Here is a 17,869-nt window from a genome sequence, read left to right as displayed (position 1 = left end):
TTCCAAACTTTGTAAAAAGTGAAGCAAATGATATCCGCATATACAAAAAGAAACTGACAGAATAATGGAGCACTTCCTGTTTAGAAACATGAGACTTTGTAGGCAAGAAGCCCACCAGCACTTGAGTAAGAAAATCAAACAGAGAAACCAATGATCAATGGCATAATAGGGAGGCTGAACTAACATGATTAAGTGCAAATCTGTGTAGAGGGAATAAAACTGGTTAAGTGATCAAAATACTAAAAGGTCGTGGTTGATGCAGATGTGGTCATTTATGTGGAAATGTGACAATGGCAAAAGTGAGCATAGCAACAAGACAAGGTGGTCACCCTACATAAGCAAGGTCTTTTAAGATATGCTGTGCAATATTGACTGGAAATGCAGTGGTTGACCACTGAGTGCAGCAAACAGGAAAAATATCAAGCTTACTTCAGTTCGAAACTGGAATATATCCAGCACAGTTACCAGCTCGGGACAGGAAGAAACACAAGGACTCTAGTATACCCATCTACAGTCCAAGGAAGTCTTGTGTGTTGCAACCAAAAAGCTATTCTTTGAACCTTTGGCTCTAACAAAAGGAATGGTCTGCAAAGGACTGGAGAATGGCAAATGGATGGATGACTGAAGGCAATAGTGAAGCATGGTGGAGGTTATTTGCAGGTTTGGTGCTGCAATTTCCACTAAACTGAGTTTGTGACTTAATGAAAAAGAATGGCCCTTCACTGCAGAAAAGTACAAGCAGAGTCATTCATCACACAATACCACCAGGAAGTGTAGCATGACATAAATCCAAATCATTAAAAAAAAGTGTACAGATAAAGAGGACCAGGGACTCTCAACAGATGGTATGGTCTCTACTAATCTCTGACCCTAACATTATCAACCCCATCTAGGATTACATGCAGAGACAAAAGTAAGCATGTCAGCCAAATCTGCGGTGGAACAGTGGCAAGTTCTTCAGGAGGCTTGGAACAACCTACTGAACTCCACAAGTACTTCAGAAAAAGCATGACAGTGAACCCAAGAGAAATAAAAGGGTGGTCACACCAAATATTGTTTTGTTGTTTAATGCACTTTCTAGGTGTTTAATAAAACTTATTTGGGTATTTTGAAAGAATTCCCAGTTTACATTTTTTCATAGTATTGTACATTAAATTTGGAATGTTTACTAGCAAATGACAATAGTGAGGAAATGAATCTCATAAAAGTATTAGATTAATATCATGAATTTGACCTTAAAGCCACCTTCTTAATGCAAAATGTTTAAAGACTTCTGCACTTACCACAGCCATTTCACAACAATAAAACCTCAATACCGTTTTGCTCATGTGGTACAAACCAGTTAATATCATAGTACTGGGGAGCAGTGTGTTAATGTGTTTTACAACTGATGTGCTTACTGTAGGAGGTTGGAAGTAAACTTTTTTTCTACTGTTTTAGCCTAGCCACTCCTTTTACCTAAATCCCACAATAAAGGGCACATCTCATAACTGAGTCCAGCTAAGAATTTCACACACAAACCAAAAACTGCTGTCCAAAACATTTATTGTGCACTTCATATCATCAGCCATGTATCTGTACAAAATGTCTTCCAGATGTAAGGCAGCATGTCCTTTTTTCTCCCATTCTTAAACGTCATGAAAAACTCTAGGAACATAATGGGCACCCTGTTTACAGGCCAAGTTTTGTCCTTCGCCAATGTCTTCTTTTAGAATTGTACCTGTAATAAATATAAAAACAAATGAAAGATCACAGATTACATAAAATGTTCCAATATTCAATACTGTAAACAAATAATTACACAACCATAAAAGCCACTAAGGATTAAATTAACGAAGGTTCCATTTAAATTGATTTGCTGGCAACTGGTGTAAAACATGATTAAAAGCAATTTTGGTAAACCCAACCATTTTCTACCTAATAAAAAAAAACGTTTTAAGAATGAAACATTAATTTATTGGTTAGGTGACACACCTGATATATTATTGGACATAACTGACTCAGTCATGAAATGTAGCTGTGTTAGGTAAACACCATCACCACGTTGGCGAAAATGTTAAACCAGGTTCCCAGCAGCATGTTGCTCTCAGCAGGTTAATGGCAGTACTCCCACAGTGTGAAGCACTGTAATTGCAGCCTGCTTAATGAATAAACACCACTTAGATAGTTAAAATGGGAGGTTTCCAAATTTGTCTGGCAGAATGCTCCAACATCCAAGACGTAGAACATAAAATTAGTGTTCTTTGTTAATATCTTTCTCTGATAAATATCTGACACCTTAAAATTCTTCAAGGCTTATGCTGAAAGGCACATGAAACACTTTTTTTTTTTTTTACACTTTTAAAAATTTTATTCTGGTGTCAATGCAATGCTGAAACATTTATTGCCTGAAGCCATGAATCTATCTGTGCATCAGGTGCAAGTCAACTCTCAATGGATGCTAGCCCACTGAATGGCACTCTTGTGTGCACATATTCAGCCATAAGCTGATAAATTTTTTGCAAATTAAATCCCAGGATGCCACGACAAACCCATAAGCTATGGACTATTCCATAAGTATATTTTAGCAATTTCACAGCCAGCCTCAAAATAAACTCTAAAACAAGCTTACCTGATCTTGTTACCAGTCTTCATGCGAATCCACTGGGGGATTGGTCTATTCTGTTTCTGCTTCTTGGCAAGGAAGCGCTTGATCCTAAAAGTCTTGTGGGAGGACTGTGCAAAATAAGAAAAAATATCAGCTTGGCACCGTTTTAGAAACAATGTAGAAAAGTAAGCCCAAAAGAAGGTTTTCAGTTATCTTACAATGGATTCTCACCTTGCACTGAACCAGGAACTTAAGCCTTGCCTTTACACAAAATTACTGTTTACCACTTCAGATCTCATCTGAAAACATTTCTTCAAACATTACATCTCTATAGGATCCATTGTATATTTTACTGTTGCTACTACCAGAATGGACACTCTGGCATGCCACAAAAGGTTCTTCAATCCTGTGCCACGTAAAGCACCTTCACAAAAACGCCAATACCGCGTTTCCCCGAAACTAAGACAGTGTCGTATTAATTTTAGGTCCAAAAAATGCACTAGGGCTTTTTTTCGGGTAGGTCTTATTTTTATTGAAGTTCAAAAAAGTAAAGTACTTTTACTCCTGTTCAACAATTATACAGTACAAACTACTGGTATGTTAATGCCTGTTCAACAATCAAATCAAAATATACGGTATTCATGTTCTACAAACTACTGTACGAGGGAGTACCAAAAATAATCCGCAATAGTGCCACGCTGGACAGAGCCCCTGGAGCACACATCTTCTCCTGCCACGGCAGGCAAGCACAGAACAACTTACTCCGAGGTAGTGCCCCAAGTTTCAACCCTGTCTCCTGCCGTTCTCGATCCCTGCGGCCAGCTAGCGGCCGCACCTCACCCCTTCCCAAATGAGAAAAGATTTTTCTCGCCTAAAAAAAGGTGAAATGCAGCACCCCATCCCAGTAGTAAACAAAAGCCCACAGCCGCACGCTGGCCACAAAGAACAAGCAGCAGCAAAAAACAAGGTTGAAAGCTGTTCCACACTCACCCACTGCAGCAGGAAAAACGTGCACCTCAAAAGCCCCGGCCAGCGCAGCGCTACCGGTATCATGGACTCCCTTGGGCACCCCCTCCTATGTTAACTCTGATTTAACAATCAACATGTATTCATATTATACAAACTACCGTATGTTAACTGCTTCTACATTTATTCAAATACAATCATGACATCATCTACTAGAATATCATCATAACTCTCCATATCGGAACCTGCAATTCCTTCCTGGATTTCTTTTGACTCCAATTCCTTTAGAATGGCCCCAATCTCTCATGTGCAGCAATACTGTTCTCCTTAAATGAACACTTCTTGCCCAGGTAACCTGCTTGTAGTGCATTGGCAACACAGCTTTCAGTGATTTTATCCCATGAATTCTTTACCAAAGTCACCTCTTGCAGCTTAGGGTTCACAAAGTCCTCGCTCTGATTTCTATTCATTCCGTTTTCAATGTAATCATTGACTTCTATTCGCAAATGGTCCTTAAATGGCTTGTTTATTGCAGTGTCAAGTGTAACCAGGGCAGCTTTTAGGCAAATACGGCAGCTCTCTGGGCAGATGCAAAAATGGCAAATTAGCGGTAGGTCTTATTTTCGGGGGAGGGCTTATATAAGCAGTACATCAGAAATTACTGCTAGGTCTTACTTTCGGGGAAACATGGTATGATGCAGAAGGGGTCATATTGGTATGCTCTCAAGTTCAAAGTTAAGACAGAGAGGGCAAGTCACAGATTGATTCCTGAATAATCAGGAGGTAGAGAAGCGAGAAGAGACAGAAACAATCAGGAGAAAGATATGTATTACACCATTAAATCCACTTAGTTCAACTTAAGGACACAGGCAACCACAGCCTATCCAGTGAACTGAAAACAAGGCTGCAGACAGGCATGTGTTTGGAGCAACTGTACTGCAGAGCCCCTCTGGGATAATGTAGAATTCCAAATTAACCTAGGAGGGAATTTCACCCAGACACAAGGAGGACAGGAAAATTCCACAAAGACTGTGACTAGACACAAAATTCAATGATTATAAAATATGCAACATATCACAGTTAAGAAGAAAGATGTTATAGTCAAAGATGCAAAAAAAAAAAAACAATCTAATAAAAAAAGTCGGCCTACATGTACAACAATAAGAACATTTAACATGCAGGTTAACTCATGTAGTCACATTCAATATTCTAATACACAAACATATGTTAACTTTACTGCAGCTTAAAATGACACCTTTTCATTTAGAAAAAAACTACAAAAACATGAAGATTTGTCAAGTCTTTCCCCAAAACGACTAGCAAATTAGTTTTGACTTAATATTTATTACATCAATTAAACTTGTATTTGGCCCCTACCAACCAAACCCCATTTAAACCTGAAGTAAAATCTGCAATTACTTTTGGGAAGAGGTTGTAAACAACTAAGTGTTACTGGTCAAGGCTATAACAAATATTATCATATCTCAAAAGAGGACAATTCAAGTCAAAATACCAGTGGAATACAGAGAATGTGAAAGTGTTTTGTTTTTTATTTTATCTTACAACTTTGGCAATGATGAAATGAAGGTTACAATCGTAAGGGCTGGAAAGCTCTCGAAATGTACATGAAACAGTTTAAAGTTTAGCCTCACATGCACACTTTCAGTTTTTAATAGCGTTCAGTGTTGGTGAGCAGTAGTGCAGATTCACGTACCAACTGGGGAGTTCACTTTGCCAATACCAGTTTTCACTAATCTTGGTACAAAGCAAAACATTTTACAGTTGTATGGGAGAGAAAAGCAGGATGGTGGTGCAGTGGTCAGTGCTACTGCCCTGGACTTAAATTCTGTTCATGGTCATTCTCTGTGTGGAGTTCATAAATTGACCCCATATCAATATAGATTTTCCTCCCACAAGCCCAAAGACACTTGACAGCACCTACAAGTAATACATTTGGTCAATCACAAATGACTCATCTCTGATTTTTTTTTGTCTTGTTCAAAATAACTGCAGCTACAACATGATCAGTTTTTGTGTGTACATGGGAGAATGACAAAATTGACCTCTGGATGAATCATACTGTAAATATGTCTTCAAAGTGACATCTACACCTTTGGTTACAGAATAGAGATTAGACAGTTGGGTGCATATGGGCTCCATCAAATGAATGGAAGGCTCTGTAGGGCTTACTGAATTTAAAATGAAAAGGCTGCTCTGACAGAACTATCCTACTAAAAATATTGAAAAACTATTCCTACACAAATTAGCACAAGATAAAACAAGCCCTGCTTCTTATACAATTAACTGTTATGCTCTTCATTTTTATAAAAAAAAAAAAAAACACACACTGTATATACAAACACACAGTGTCATATTTATGCGTTAAAAAAAAAAAAAAAGGGTATATAGAAAGTCTCCACCAAACCCACAATTGACTGCCATCCTTGCACTGCATACAGCACAAATTGCCATATGGTGGTTAGCGCCGCTGCCAGACAGTGGTTTTCCCGTTTCAATTTTGGCAATCCATAGCCAACATATTTTGCTTTGTAGGGGTTGTCACAAGGCTTATTTGATATTTAATGTACATCAGTGGTTCTGAAATTCAGTCCCGACATACAATTATGGCTGCAGAATTTTATTCCAATCAGTTTCAGAAATCATTAAATCATGACTGTGTTGACCTGTTTATTTAGCTAGCTTTTGTCATTCAGAAAAGTATGGCAAATTAAATTCAGGATTATGTTTTTTGCTATAGCTTTAAATGCTTAACTTTCGTGTATTATTTTAACTCATTTTTTTTCTTTGTATTTTGCTGTCTTAACTGTATCCAAAAAGTATTGATTAGGGACAAGCTGTGCAGACAAAGGTGAAAATCACACTGAAGCTAATGTGGACATGAAGACTTGACATTTAGTCAGGTTCATTTGTTGTGGTAGCTAAAAAAAAAGTCTTTTCAAGTTCAGTCCCGTAGAGCACTGTAACTGCAGGTGTTCGTGCTAAAACACCTTTTAACTGGACCCATTTCTTCATTATGTCAGCTGTTATTTCCCAGTTGCATCCTTCTATGTGCCAAACCAGAAATGGCTACCTTCTTGTAATATACAAGAATGTGTATGTTACACCGGAGTGAATAATTTTAGGTTTTCTTACTCTTCTTGTGGCTCTTCTCCACACAAATGAAATACACAAGTTGCTATTTTCCCTTAAGATTCTGTGTAATTTACATGTGGGTCTGCACTGTTCCTCACTTCAATGACTGGACACAATTAAGGACGCAAAGTCCACATAAAAAGTAGAATTAGAATGAATACAGCAAAAACGTTAAACATTTTAATATACTGAAAAAACAAAAATCTGAATTTCTTTTAAATGTAATCATCACACAGGCACATTTTTTTCCCCAAATGCAAAATGAGAAAAAGTAAGACTAGCTAATTAAACAACTAGACCGCAGTCGGACTACTGTTTTGTAAAACTAGTAGGGATGTAACCCCAGGCCTGAACATGAGAACCTCCGATTTATACTTTTGTATTTTATCAGAAACGGAGAATATTTGGGTATCACAATGACAATTTCCCCTCAGGGATTAACTAAGTATTCATCCAAAACTGATAATTTTTTATTTGTTATTGATAATTCCTGTCTCCCCTTCTCCACAGGTTAAGAGTCTGGGTGACATCCTTGATAGTACTCTTACCTTTTCTGTCCCACATCAATAACATCGCCCGGGCTGCATATTTCCCATTTGCGTAACATTAATCATACTCTCCCCTCCATCACTCCCCACACCACTGCTATCCTCGTTCATAGCCTTGTCACTTCTCGTCTGGATTACTGTAATTCCCTTTTCTTTCGTCTTTCTCACAAATCTCTTTATAAGCTTCAACTGCCCACATCATTATTAGAACCCCCTCCATTCACCATATTACTCCAGTCTTGCAGCAGCTTCACTGGCTTCCAGTTAAGTTCTGCATTCAATTTAAAATTCTTCTGTTAACTTTTAAGGCTATCCACAACCTTTCCCCTCCATATCTGTCCAACCTCCTCCATGTTGCCATTCCCTCCCGCACCCTTAGATCATCTTCATCCGTTTTACTACCATGCTTTGCGCCCCAGCTCTGGAACTCACTACCATCTGAGCTGAGAAATATCGAATCATTCTCTCTTTTCAAATCTAAACTTAAAACTCATTCGTTTAAGACTGCTTTTTCTCTTTGACTACAAGTGCTGTCCGATTTTAAATTTTGTATTTTAGTTTTGTTTATAATGTGTGTTTCATCTATCGTTCGGTGTCCTTGAGTGTTTAGAAACGCACCTACGAATAAAATAAAATTGATTACTTTTAAAAAGTCTCTGTTGCCAGTCGCCATGCAAATAATTTCTTAGTAATGAGAACAGGATGTGCAACGGTTACGTTTTTCTAGTCCTTATTAAAAGCGAGTGATATATTTACTCAAGCAATGTCATATTAACTTTAGAGACTAATACAGAGTAAAATCCTGGTATTGCTCCACTATAATTTTAATACTAAAAAGCCACCATTTCACGTCATTAGCGCCTTTATTTGCCATTGACCTACAGCTTGTAGGTTCAAAACATCTACCGGCAGTTCACAAAATGACCGAGAATATGAAGCGCCATGTTTGTTTACACACTGTCAGAAACCAATGAGCAAAATAATTTACCAACGAATTTGAAGAGTTACAACCTGACTGTACCGAAATTGTAAACCTGAAAGGGCGGACGGCGGCTCGTTCAATACAAGCGCCGGCCTTTGACAGAGCTCTCCACGCCAGGATAATACCGAGATGTTAACCAACCTTCGTTATTCAGGGTTGTGTGACAGTTACCCTGAAGTCCCAAAAGGTTCAGTTAACGTTGATGGATGGCATATAACCGCCACTAAAAAGTTAACCAGCAATACACAAATCCCTTCACAACGTTACCTGGAAAGAATTCCCTCAGAGACTGATGGCAGTGAACGGTCCAGGTTCATTGAAAGACAAATGGGGAAAGCATCGATACAGTTAAACAGTGACAATATATTTGTATTATAACAGAGGGCAAAGATGGCGGTTTGCTTCATCCCCTTACATTGAAGGTAGGTAACCAAATAAACATTGCTTTATTATGTCTGTGCTTTACTATTAACACCACATTTTAAATAAAATTATAGCCAATGGTTCATAGGTATACTAATCACTACCGTCGTGCATTTCTAACACTAAACTATTAAGGATGATAAAGGATTTTTCTTACCATATTGAAATCCACAACGCTCTCACAACAATGGCGGGTGGCAAAGAGGAAGAAAGTCAAAGAACGCAGAGCTTAAAACAGGGACCGTCCATTAGAACAGGGATACCTTAATAGTTAGTGTGCTCCCTGCTGGATAGGAGGAGCAACGACTTTTGATCATTTCAACAACATTCGAAATAATCCAGCTATTTTAAACTAGTAAAAAATAAACCACCATCACAGGCTTTAATTTGTATAATTCGTAGAGGCGATTTGCACTGTTAATCCCAATAAAACTCTTTGCTAAATATATTCTGAATGCTGCAATCATTACGTAAAATGCTCACTGCTATATTTTATTTATTTGTACTAAATTTATGTTTGATGGCTGTGTTCTTTGTTGATATGTTTTTAATGCTGTGACGTGGCGTCTGAGTATTGACAAACAAAATTTCTCTTTTGGGACAATAAAATTGAGTTAACTTGAATCTGAATATGCCCAGTGTGAAGCATGCTATATAAATTCACTGAACAGATTTTAAATGGGTATTCAATTTAGTTTATTCTCACAGTGCATCAACTCCCACGGCACAGCAAGACACTGAGAAGAGAAACAGAAGAGAGGAGGTTGGCTATTTTGTACAAATGACTAGCAAAAAGAGATGCAGTATGCACATCTAATCAGCAGCTCTAATCAGGGCATGCTTATTCTCAAACGAGAATACATGTCTGGGGACAACCCCTTAAAAAAGTGTATAGGGAATGGCGGTGAAATCCTGCACTGTAAAGGCTCCACACACAGGGCTTCTTCCTAAAACACTTACCCCCAATTCCTCCAGTTCGTGCATTTTAAACCGTTGTTGGTATTTCAGGAATAGGGATCAAAAGATACTGAATGAAAGACTTGATGCTGAGAGAAAATAAAAAGCTAGAATTTCTGTTAACCATTCAGGAGCTCAGCAGTACAAGGTAACTGAAGTCAGTCAGTCATTGTCCAACCTGCTATATCCTAACACAGGGTCACAGGGGTGTGCTGGAGCCAATCCCAGCCAGCACAGGGTGCAAGGCAGGGCACACACACACACCAAGCATAATTTAGGATTGTCAATGCACCCAACCTACATGTCTTTGGACTGTGTGAGGAAACCAATGCAGACACTGGGAGAACATGCAAACTCCACGGAGGGAGGACACGGGAAGCGAACCCAGGTCTCCTTACTGCGAGGCAGCAATGGTACCACTGTGCCACCCTGCCACCTGTAACTGAAGTGTAATAATTAATATGTATGTTGTAATGAGCATGGAGACAGACAGATACACAAAAGCAGACCACCATTGGGCTACTTCAAGTGCATATTTTGCAGTTCATATTTTCATGTATGTAGCTGCCAGTTCTTTTAAGCTTACATTGACCCCTACACTATCTTCACATTGCTGAACAAAAGATTGTAAACACAGCATATACGACAACATATCGTTCACGTTTACAATTCATCCATTGATGCCGTTGTAAGCAAATGTATAATCTGATGCTACAGAAAGGTTTTTCCCTTGCGTCAACTTATGTTTATTTTTAAAACATGCATTCGTACTCTCTGTCTGACGATGCTAATGAGAGCACCATTGCTCTTTGCAGTTTAAAATCACCACCCGTACTTTGAGTGCCGCCTTCATGAGGCATTGGACTGGTTTAGAAATGTGACATTTGTTAAGTCGTCTAATTGTTCCCACCCACCATTAAGCAAGACCCACTCATGGTTGTCGTCAGACATATATATTATATGTCTGGCTTCAGCGAGACTAGGGTATGCTAGACAAAGTAGTGAGGAGGCAGAATAGCAGGCAGATCATTCCACAACTTTGTGGTCCTGTAGGTAAAAGTTCACCTTCCACTACTATTTTGTTAAAGGTTGAAATCTAGTAGGGATCTTAATGCACTTTCTGGTTGTAAGTAATAATAAACTCAGATAAGTAAACAGGACCTTGGCCATTTAAGACTTAATATGTGAGGGTGTGCTTAATTGTGAGGCAGTGTAAGAACATAAGAACCAGAGTTATGCGGTTGTACTTTCCAGTTCTTCTAATGATCCTTGCAGCAGCAGTTTGAATTATCTAAAAGCTGCAAAAAGAACAGTTTGAACTGTTAATAATATAATAACGCATTGCAGTAATTAGTCCTACTAGAAATAAATGCTTGAATTAATTTCTCAGTGTTCCATATTTAGAAACCATCTTAATTTTCTAATAATTTTAAGATGGAAAACACAGGGTTTAGCTAATTTTGTAATGTGTGTTTTAAGAGATAAACTGTTGTCTAAGATGATGCCTAGGTTGTGTGCTAATTCAGTGAAACTAATTGTTAGTCCAGCTGAGTTAAAAAGTGACAGAATATTGTTGCAGTCTGCATAATCCCCCCAGTAATCAACACTTCTGTTTTTTAATTCTGTATTCAGAGACACACAGTTATCATCCATCCAATCCTTTAATTCATTGACATAATTAGGTAAAGATACCATTATAGAACCATCATTTGGTCTAAAAGAAAAGGTATAGCTGGGTATTGTCTGCATATTAGTGAAAATTAAGTTTATATTTTCTAATGATAGTTCCCAAAGGAAGCACGTAAAGTGAGAGCAGTCTATATATATATATATATATATATATATATATATATATATATATATATATAGTCCCAGTACTGAGCCCTGCGGGACACCATATTTAAATTCTGAGTAGAGGCATTGTCAGCACATTTCTATACATGCTGAGATCAATTTGATACATATCAACTCAACCACTCAAGACACCAGTGTAATTTTCCAGCCTATTTAATACATGGTCAATGGTGTCCAATCCTGCATTTAACTCTTCCAACATAATACCTGTGTCCCTTCCTTCACCAGAGGATATCAGAATATCGTTTGTGCAGTGTATTTATTGTGACCACTGTGAAAGACGGACTTTCTGAAATATATTTTAATGTGTAAGGTGTGACCAATGCTCTGTGATGATTACTTTTCAAGTATTTTACAAAGAAAAGGTGCATTTGAAACAGGTCTATAATTATTAATATTATAAGTAAGTGGGTCTAGCTTTGGTTTTTTTCAGTAATGGTCTGATGACTAACACTTTTAATTTATTAGGAATTGTGCCAGTCAGTATTGAACAATTGACAATGCTAATAAGAATGGGTGCTGCCAGGACAGCCATTATGCTTTAATGTAGCTGTCTCACAATTCTAGTGTCTTGGGGTCAATGGCACATTCACATTGCCATTTGTCACTATCAGATTATTATTCTTTGATAAGAGTTCTTTTAATAGTTTTATTTCTGCCTACTTTCAAACAAGGCTGCAATAAAGTGTACTAACCAGCTGTTCTTAAGATCAACTTTTTCTCTTTTGCAGAGTTCTAGGAACTGAGTATGTGGTGTCAAAGTAAGTTATAAGTAAAAGCAAAGAACAGCAGATGTATAGCTTCTTGTCTTTACATGTCCTCCCCTCCTACTTATACTCACTCATAGGCTGTATCCTTTATTTGATATCCATCCATCCATTATCCAACCGGCTTTATCCTAACTATAGGGTCACCACCTTTTCATTGTACAGTAAAGCAAAGTGACATCTAGTGGATGGCTGGCATTATGGCATCCTGATTCAACATGCCTACTGCTATGTTGTTGAACAGATAGATTACTTACAAGTGGTTTGGATCCAGACTTGCATCCTGTTTGCATTTTCTCCATCAGACATATCTGGTTGGCTTTCATCATGCTGGTACTTGAGTAGGCGTCTTACAAACACAAGCCTCTTGTCTTGTTACACCTAGTTTCTGTTTCACAATGGCTTTGGTCTAGTGCACTTGCTTGTGTTTGTACATCATGTTTGAATCCTTGTTTGAATTTTGAATGTTTTTACTGCTCCTTTGGGTACTGATTGAGAAACTACCACAGCCTGACCTGCCATTAACTTCTCTGACACGCTCAGGCACACATAAATTGATCCCTCTGTAATAAATGCTTTAGGCCGCTTTGCTCTATATTAATATACAAAGTCCTTCTCTCTTTTTTTTAGCCCCAAAATTCATACTCTGGAAATGAATACAGACAGCAGTCACAGTATCTCTTTTTCAGTTTTTCCGACATGTATTTTCTGGTGATATTTGGAAATTTAATCACAACCTCATCTTTTTTGATGGATTATTTCAATAAAAATGGCATTTTAAAAAGTTTTTTTTCCACTTTGAACATCATTTGAAATTAAAAAAAAAAAGAAAATGACAAAAGAAAATGATTTCCTACCCTCCCCTATGGTCATGAGCTATGGGTAGTGACCGAAAGAATGAGAATACAAGTGGCTGAAATGAGTTTACTCTGCAGGGTGTCTAAGCTTTCCCTTTAACGCTAGGGTGAGAAGCTCGTCATCTGGGAGGAGCTCAGAGTAGAGCCACTGCTCCTCCGCATTGACAGGAGTCAGATGAGGTGGCTCGGGCATCTGATCAGGATGCCTCCTGGACGCCACCCTGGTGAGGTGCTCCGGTCACCTTGGGAACACCTCGGAATTCCCCCGGAAGAGCTAGTAGAAATGGCCAAGGAGAAGGCAGTGTGGGCATCTCTGCTCAAGCTGCTGCCCCTGCGACCCGATCTCGGATAAGTGGAAGAGGATGAATGGATAGATGGAAGAAAATGACATCAATAAAACGTCTTCCTATTTTAAATGTTGTGCCATTGGCATTTCCTCTTCTCTTTAATTCAACTCTTGGACCCAAGTGCTGCTTATAAAGTGCAGCATCACACCTCCTACAGGACTACCTAAGAAAGACATCAATCAGTTACATTTACTGCAGAATGCAGCAGCAAGAATCTTAAATAGAAAAAGAAAATCTAAGCACACTTCACAAGTTCTAGCGTCATTACATTGGTTACCCATGTAATTTAAAATTGATTTTAAAATACTAGCAATGGTTTACAAATCCTTAAATAATCTCGCCTCGTCCTACATTTTGGAATTTCTATCCCAGTGGTGCCCAACTCCAGTTCTGGAGGGCCGCAGTGGCTGCGGGTTTTCATTCTAACCTTTTTCTTAATTAGTGACCTGTTTTTTGAATTAATTTTAATTGACTTGGTTTTTAAGAAATGTAACCTTGAATTTCTTCATCGTTCCTCTAAAATGCTTCATTTCTTTCCTTAAGTGGCACCCAAACAGAAGTGAAATGTGAAGTGAGTGAGCCAACAGCAAACTAACTAAGGCAAAGCCTCAAACTCCAACCAGTTGCTTAATGAGGCACTGAGTCTCGTCATTAATTAAACTTGTTCTTTAATTCTATGGCTTGTTGCTGCTCTCATTGTGCAATAGCAGACATTTCTGAAATTGTGGATTTTCTCTTTTCTAAGAGCAGATTAGCATTCCTGAGACCTTCACCTTTCTTTATTTTCAGATATTGTACGATGGTCACAGTGTGCTGGTCCTGTTTTGGCTCATTTTGTATCTCATTATTGTTTGGCTGCTAATTAAGGAAAACGAAACAATTGATGGCTCTGAGTCCATCCATCCATCCATTTTCTAACCCGCTGAATCCGAATACAGGGTCACGGGGATCTGCTGGAGCCAATCCCAGCCAACACAGGGCACAAGGCAGGAACCAATCCCGGGCAGGGTGCCAACCCACCACAGGGCTCTGAGTCTTCAAGACCAAGTCAAATAAAATTAATTCAAAAGAAGTTAATTAGCAGCAAAAACAGGTCACTAATTAAGAAAAGGGTTAGAACGAAAACCTGCATCCACTGTGGCCCTACAGGACTGGAGTTGGGCACCCCTGGTCTATCCCCTTACACTCCAAGTCGTAATCTCAGATCTTCAAATTAAAGTGTTTATAATTCCATGAGACAACCCGAAAAAAATGTGGTGATTAAGCTTTTTGCTGTTTATATACCCAAACTTTGGAATACCATCACCTGATCAAGGTACCATGCTGCCCCCTATGTTTTTGGATTGAATGGCAGGTTTCCCAACTGTCCACATGACCATCATCAACAATTTCTTCCATGTGAAGCCTGTAAACCATGAGGTCTGATTTAGAACATCTATGTTAGGTAGAATGCCCAGGGAGTGCCTGGTGGTCATTTGGCTTTGGATTCCCTGCAGATTATTTCTTTTCTCCAGCCTAACTGGAGTTTTTTTTTTAATGTCCTCCTGGCCATCTGACCTCACCTTTTTCTTTGTTACATACTATATAATATTATTGTCTAATCTTGTTTACATTTTATATTAACTTCCTGTTCATTTAATCTTGTAAAATGCTTTAAGGTACATTGTGTGTATGAAAATGTGCTATACAATTAAACATTGCTGTTATTTATTTAAATTTTGTCCAAAATATTCCTTCATAGATACTGCATACAGCTCAAAAAAATCATTAATTTATAAGCATAAAAATATCTGGCGCTTTTAAATACTGCTGTAGACTCGTAAAAACATCATTATAATGAAACAGTTTTGTGAATGATGCCATGCTACTCACCACAACACCATATGGCCCTTCATGAAATTTATTAGGATAAAAGAAACCTGGTCATTAATATAATTTAAATGTTAGAAAATATATACCCAAATATAATATTAGAAAAATATACAATTAGATTTTTGGAAGTTTTGCTAAAATGTTGCATCTTGAGAATATCTAAAATTGTGTGCGTTTTATATTAAAAACACAAAGGATACCAAGAATAAAAAAAAAAAACCTGCATGTTAAAGATATGAGCAAAGCTAATATTTTTTGGTTCTGCTTCTAATGTAGATCTACAACTATATTTAGCACTCTAGCAATTGGCACAAGTGATGTAGTATAAGTAGTCTAAGGAACATTCACAGACATCAACTTTATTTGCTATAGCACGACTTGTCATCTTAGAGACTTTATAGCATTTTCAGTCGATTGTGACCTGACTGAATGCTCTTGGTTTTAATGAAAAGCTAAATCAATAGCATACACTAACAACAAGGTAGAAAGGCTTTTAAACCCTAATGGAATGATAGACCTTTGCAAATCTAGTCAGATCATGAAGAAAAACCTTTCAAACCTACCAAATGACTTAGACTACAGTGACAGTTCACATTTCTGCATCTTGAGTCTAAGTACAAGGTAAAAGCAATTAAGCAGTGTCTACATGTGTGATCCAGCTATGAAGGGTATAGAACTGTGTTTCATAGTATACAGCATTTGCAATGAAAGATTTCTTACATTAGCTTATGCATATACATGTATCATAAAATATTGTAGTTCCAGTCAGGTTCACAAGAATTTGGACAGTGACACAATTTTCATAATTTTGGCTCTGTACACCACCTCAATGGATTTGAAACAAAGCAATCAAGATATGATTGAAGTACAGTATAGACTTTCAGCTTTAATTGAAGGGGGTTAACAAAAATATTGTATGAGCTGTTAGGAATGGCAAGAATTTTTTTTATATATGGTCTCTCTATTTTATGGGGGATTTGGACAAACTAAGATAATCATAAATATAATGATCATGTTCAATACTTGGTTTAAAATCCTTTACAGACAATGACTGCCTGAAGTCTGGAGCCCATTGTCATCTCCAAGTGCTTGGTTTCCATCCTACAGATGCTTTGCCAGACCTTTACTGCAGCTGTCTTCAGTTGCGGTTTGCTTTTTGGACTTTCTGTCATCAGTTTTGTCCAGTTGGGTTGAGGTAATTTGGCTGACTTGGCCATTGAAGAATACTCCTCTGCTTTGTATTGATAAGCTCTTGGTTTGTTTGTGCTGTATTTTTTGGCTCATTGTCCATCTTTACTGTGAAGCATCATCCTATCGGTTTTGTAGCATTTGTCTGAATCTGAGCAGGGAGAATAGCTCTATACACTTCAGAATTCATCCTTACTTAAACACTAGTGACTGACTTCCATTCACAGCCATGCATGATCATGCCATAAAACTGCCACCACCATGTTTCACAGATGATGTGGTATTTATTGGATCATGAGCCATTTCTTCTTTTCTCCATAATGATATTTCCCAACATATTTCTGGCATACATTGATTTTGGTTTAATTTGTCCAAAGAAAATTGGACAGGCTTTAAAAATAAAATTTTCTGGCAAAATCTAATGTCTTTCCTGTGCTTGAGGTTTACCAATGGTTTGCACCTTGTGGTAAACCCTCTGTCTTTACTTTCATGAAGTCTTCTCTTGATTGTAGACTTTGGCAATGATAGGCCTACCTCTAAGAGAGTGTTCTTGGTTTGGCTAAATGTTGTGAAGGGTTTCTTCTTCAACAAGGTCAGAATTCTGCAATCATCCAGCACAGCGGTCGGTCTTCTGTAGTTTTGCAGACCTTCTGGTGTTGCCGAGCTCACCAATACATTCCTTATTTTTTAAGAATATACCAAATGGTTATCTGACCACTCTCCAAAGGGTTTGTTTTGTTTTCTCAGCCTAATTAAGGACTGTTTGTACTTGCATGGACAGCTCCTTGGACCTCATATTGACAGTTCACAGTGATGGCTTCCAAATGCAAATTCCACACTTTGAATCAATTCCAGACCTTTTACCTGCTTAATATTTAATGAAATAATGAGGGAACTGCTCCCACCTGGATATGGAACACCCTAACACTCAAATGTCCAGATACTTCTGAGCCCCTGGAAATGGGGAGGCTATGCAGAAAAATGGCTGTCATTCCTAAACAGATTGTACGAAATTTTTTGGTAAACCCCTTAAATTAAAGCTAAAAGTATACACTTCAATCACATCATGTTTGCTTTATTTCAAATCCACTGTGGTGGTGTACAGCGTCAAAATTATGAAAACTGTGTCACTGACCAAATACTTACGGACCCAAGTATATATAAGTGGGCAAATTCTTATGCAGGAAAAATTTTGATGCTCACTGTACATTTGGCATATACTTTAAAAAGAAGCAAGTATCCTCAGAAGGAAGCAAAAGACATTACAAATGTATAGAACATTTGCTATTTTCCAAAACTGTTTAGATTTCTGAAATAACACTGGCACTGGAGATTATTGCAGAAATGAAGAATCAAAAATCAACACAT

At 37.9% G+C, this 17,869-nt stretch overlaps 1 protein-coding gene and 1 non-coding gene across 2 annotated transcripts; both read right to left on the bottom strand.

Annotated features, from left to right (window-relative positions):
* Nucleotides 1–1,528: 1,528 nt before the first annotated feature.
* rpl39 (ribosomal protein L39) lies at nt 1,529–8,923 on the bottom strand. The gene is made up of 3 exons (XM_039766095.1): nt 8,817–8,923; nt 2,612–2,715; nt 1,529–1,720 (listed from the first exon to the last, which is right to left on the bottom strand). The coding sequence occupies exons 1-3, from the start codon at nt 8,817–8,819 to the stop codon at nt 1,672–1,674; spliced, it is 156 nt and encodes a 51-aa protein (XP_039622029.1). The 5' UTR covers nt 8,820–8,923; the 3' UTR covers nt 1,529–1,671.
* LOC120538421 lies at nt 2,010–2,144 on the bottom strand. Its single transcript, XR_005635463.1, has one exon. It is a non-coding gene; the product is annotated as a small nucleolar RNA SNORA69 (small nucleolar RNA).
* Nucleotides 8,924–17,869: the final 8,946 nt, after the last annotated feature.

Source organism: Polypterus senegalus, chromosome 10, assembly GCF_016835505.1.
Source record: "Polypterus senegalus isolate Bchr_013 chromosome 10, ASM1683550v1, whole genome shotgun sequence".
In the NCBI taxonomy this organism is placed as follows: Eukaryota; Metazoa; Chordata; class Cladistia; order Polypteriformes; family Polypteridae; genus Polypterus; species Polypterus senegalus.
Note: the sequence above shows the minus strand (reverse complement) of the source record. Positions and strands in the feature narration are given on the sequence as shown.

What these genes read in the sequence shown, in the direction of transcription:
- rpl39 (XM_039766095.1), bottom strand. An exon ending in AAGACTGGTAACAAGATCAG is followed by an intron (nt 1,721 to 2,611) that starts GTAAGCTTGTTT and finishes TATTTATTACAG; the next exon opens with GTACAATTCTAAAAGAAGAC.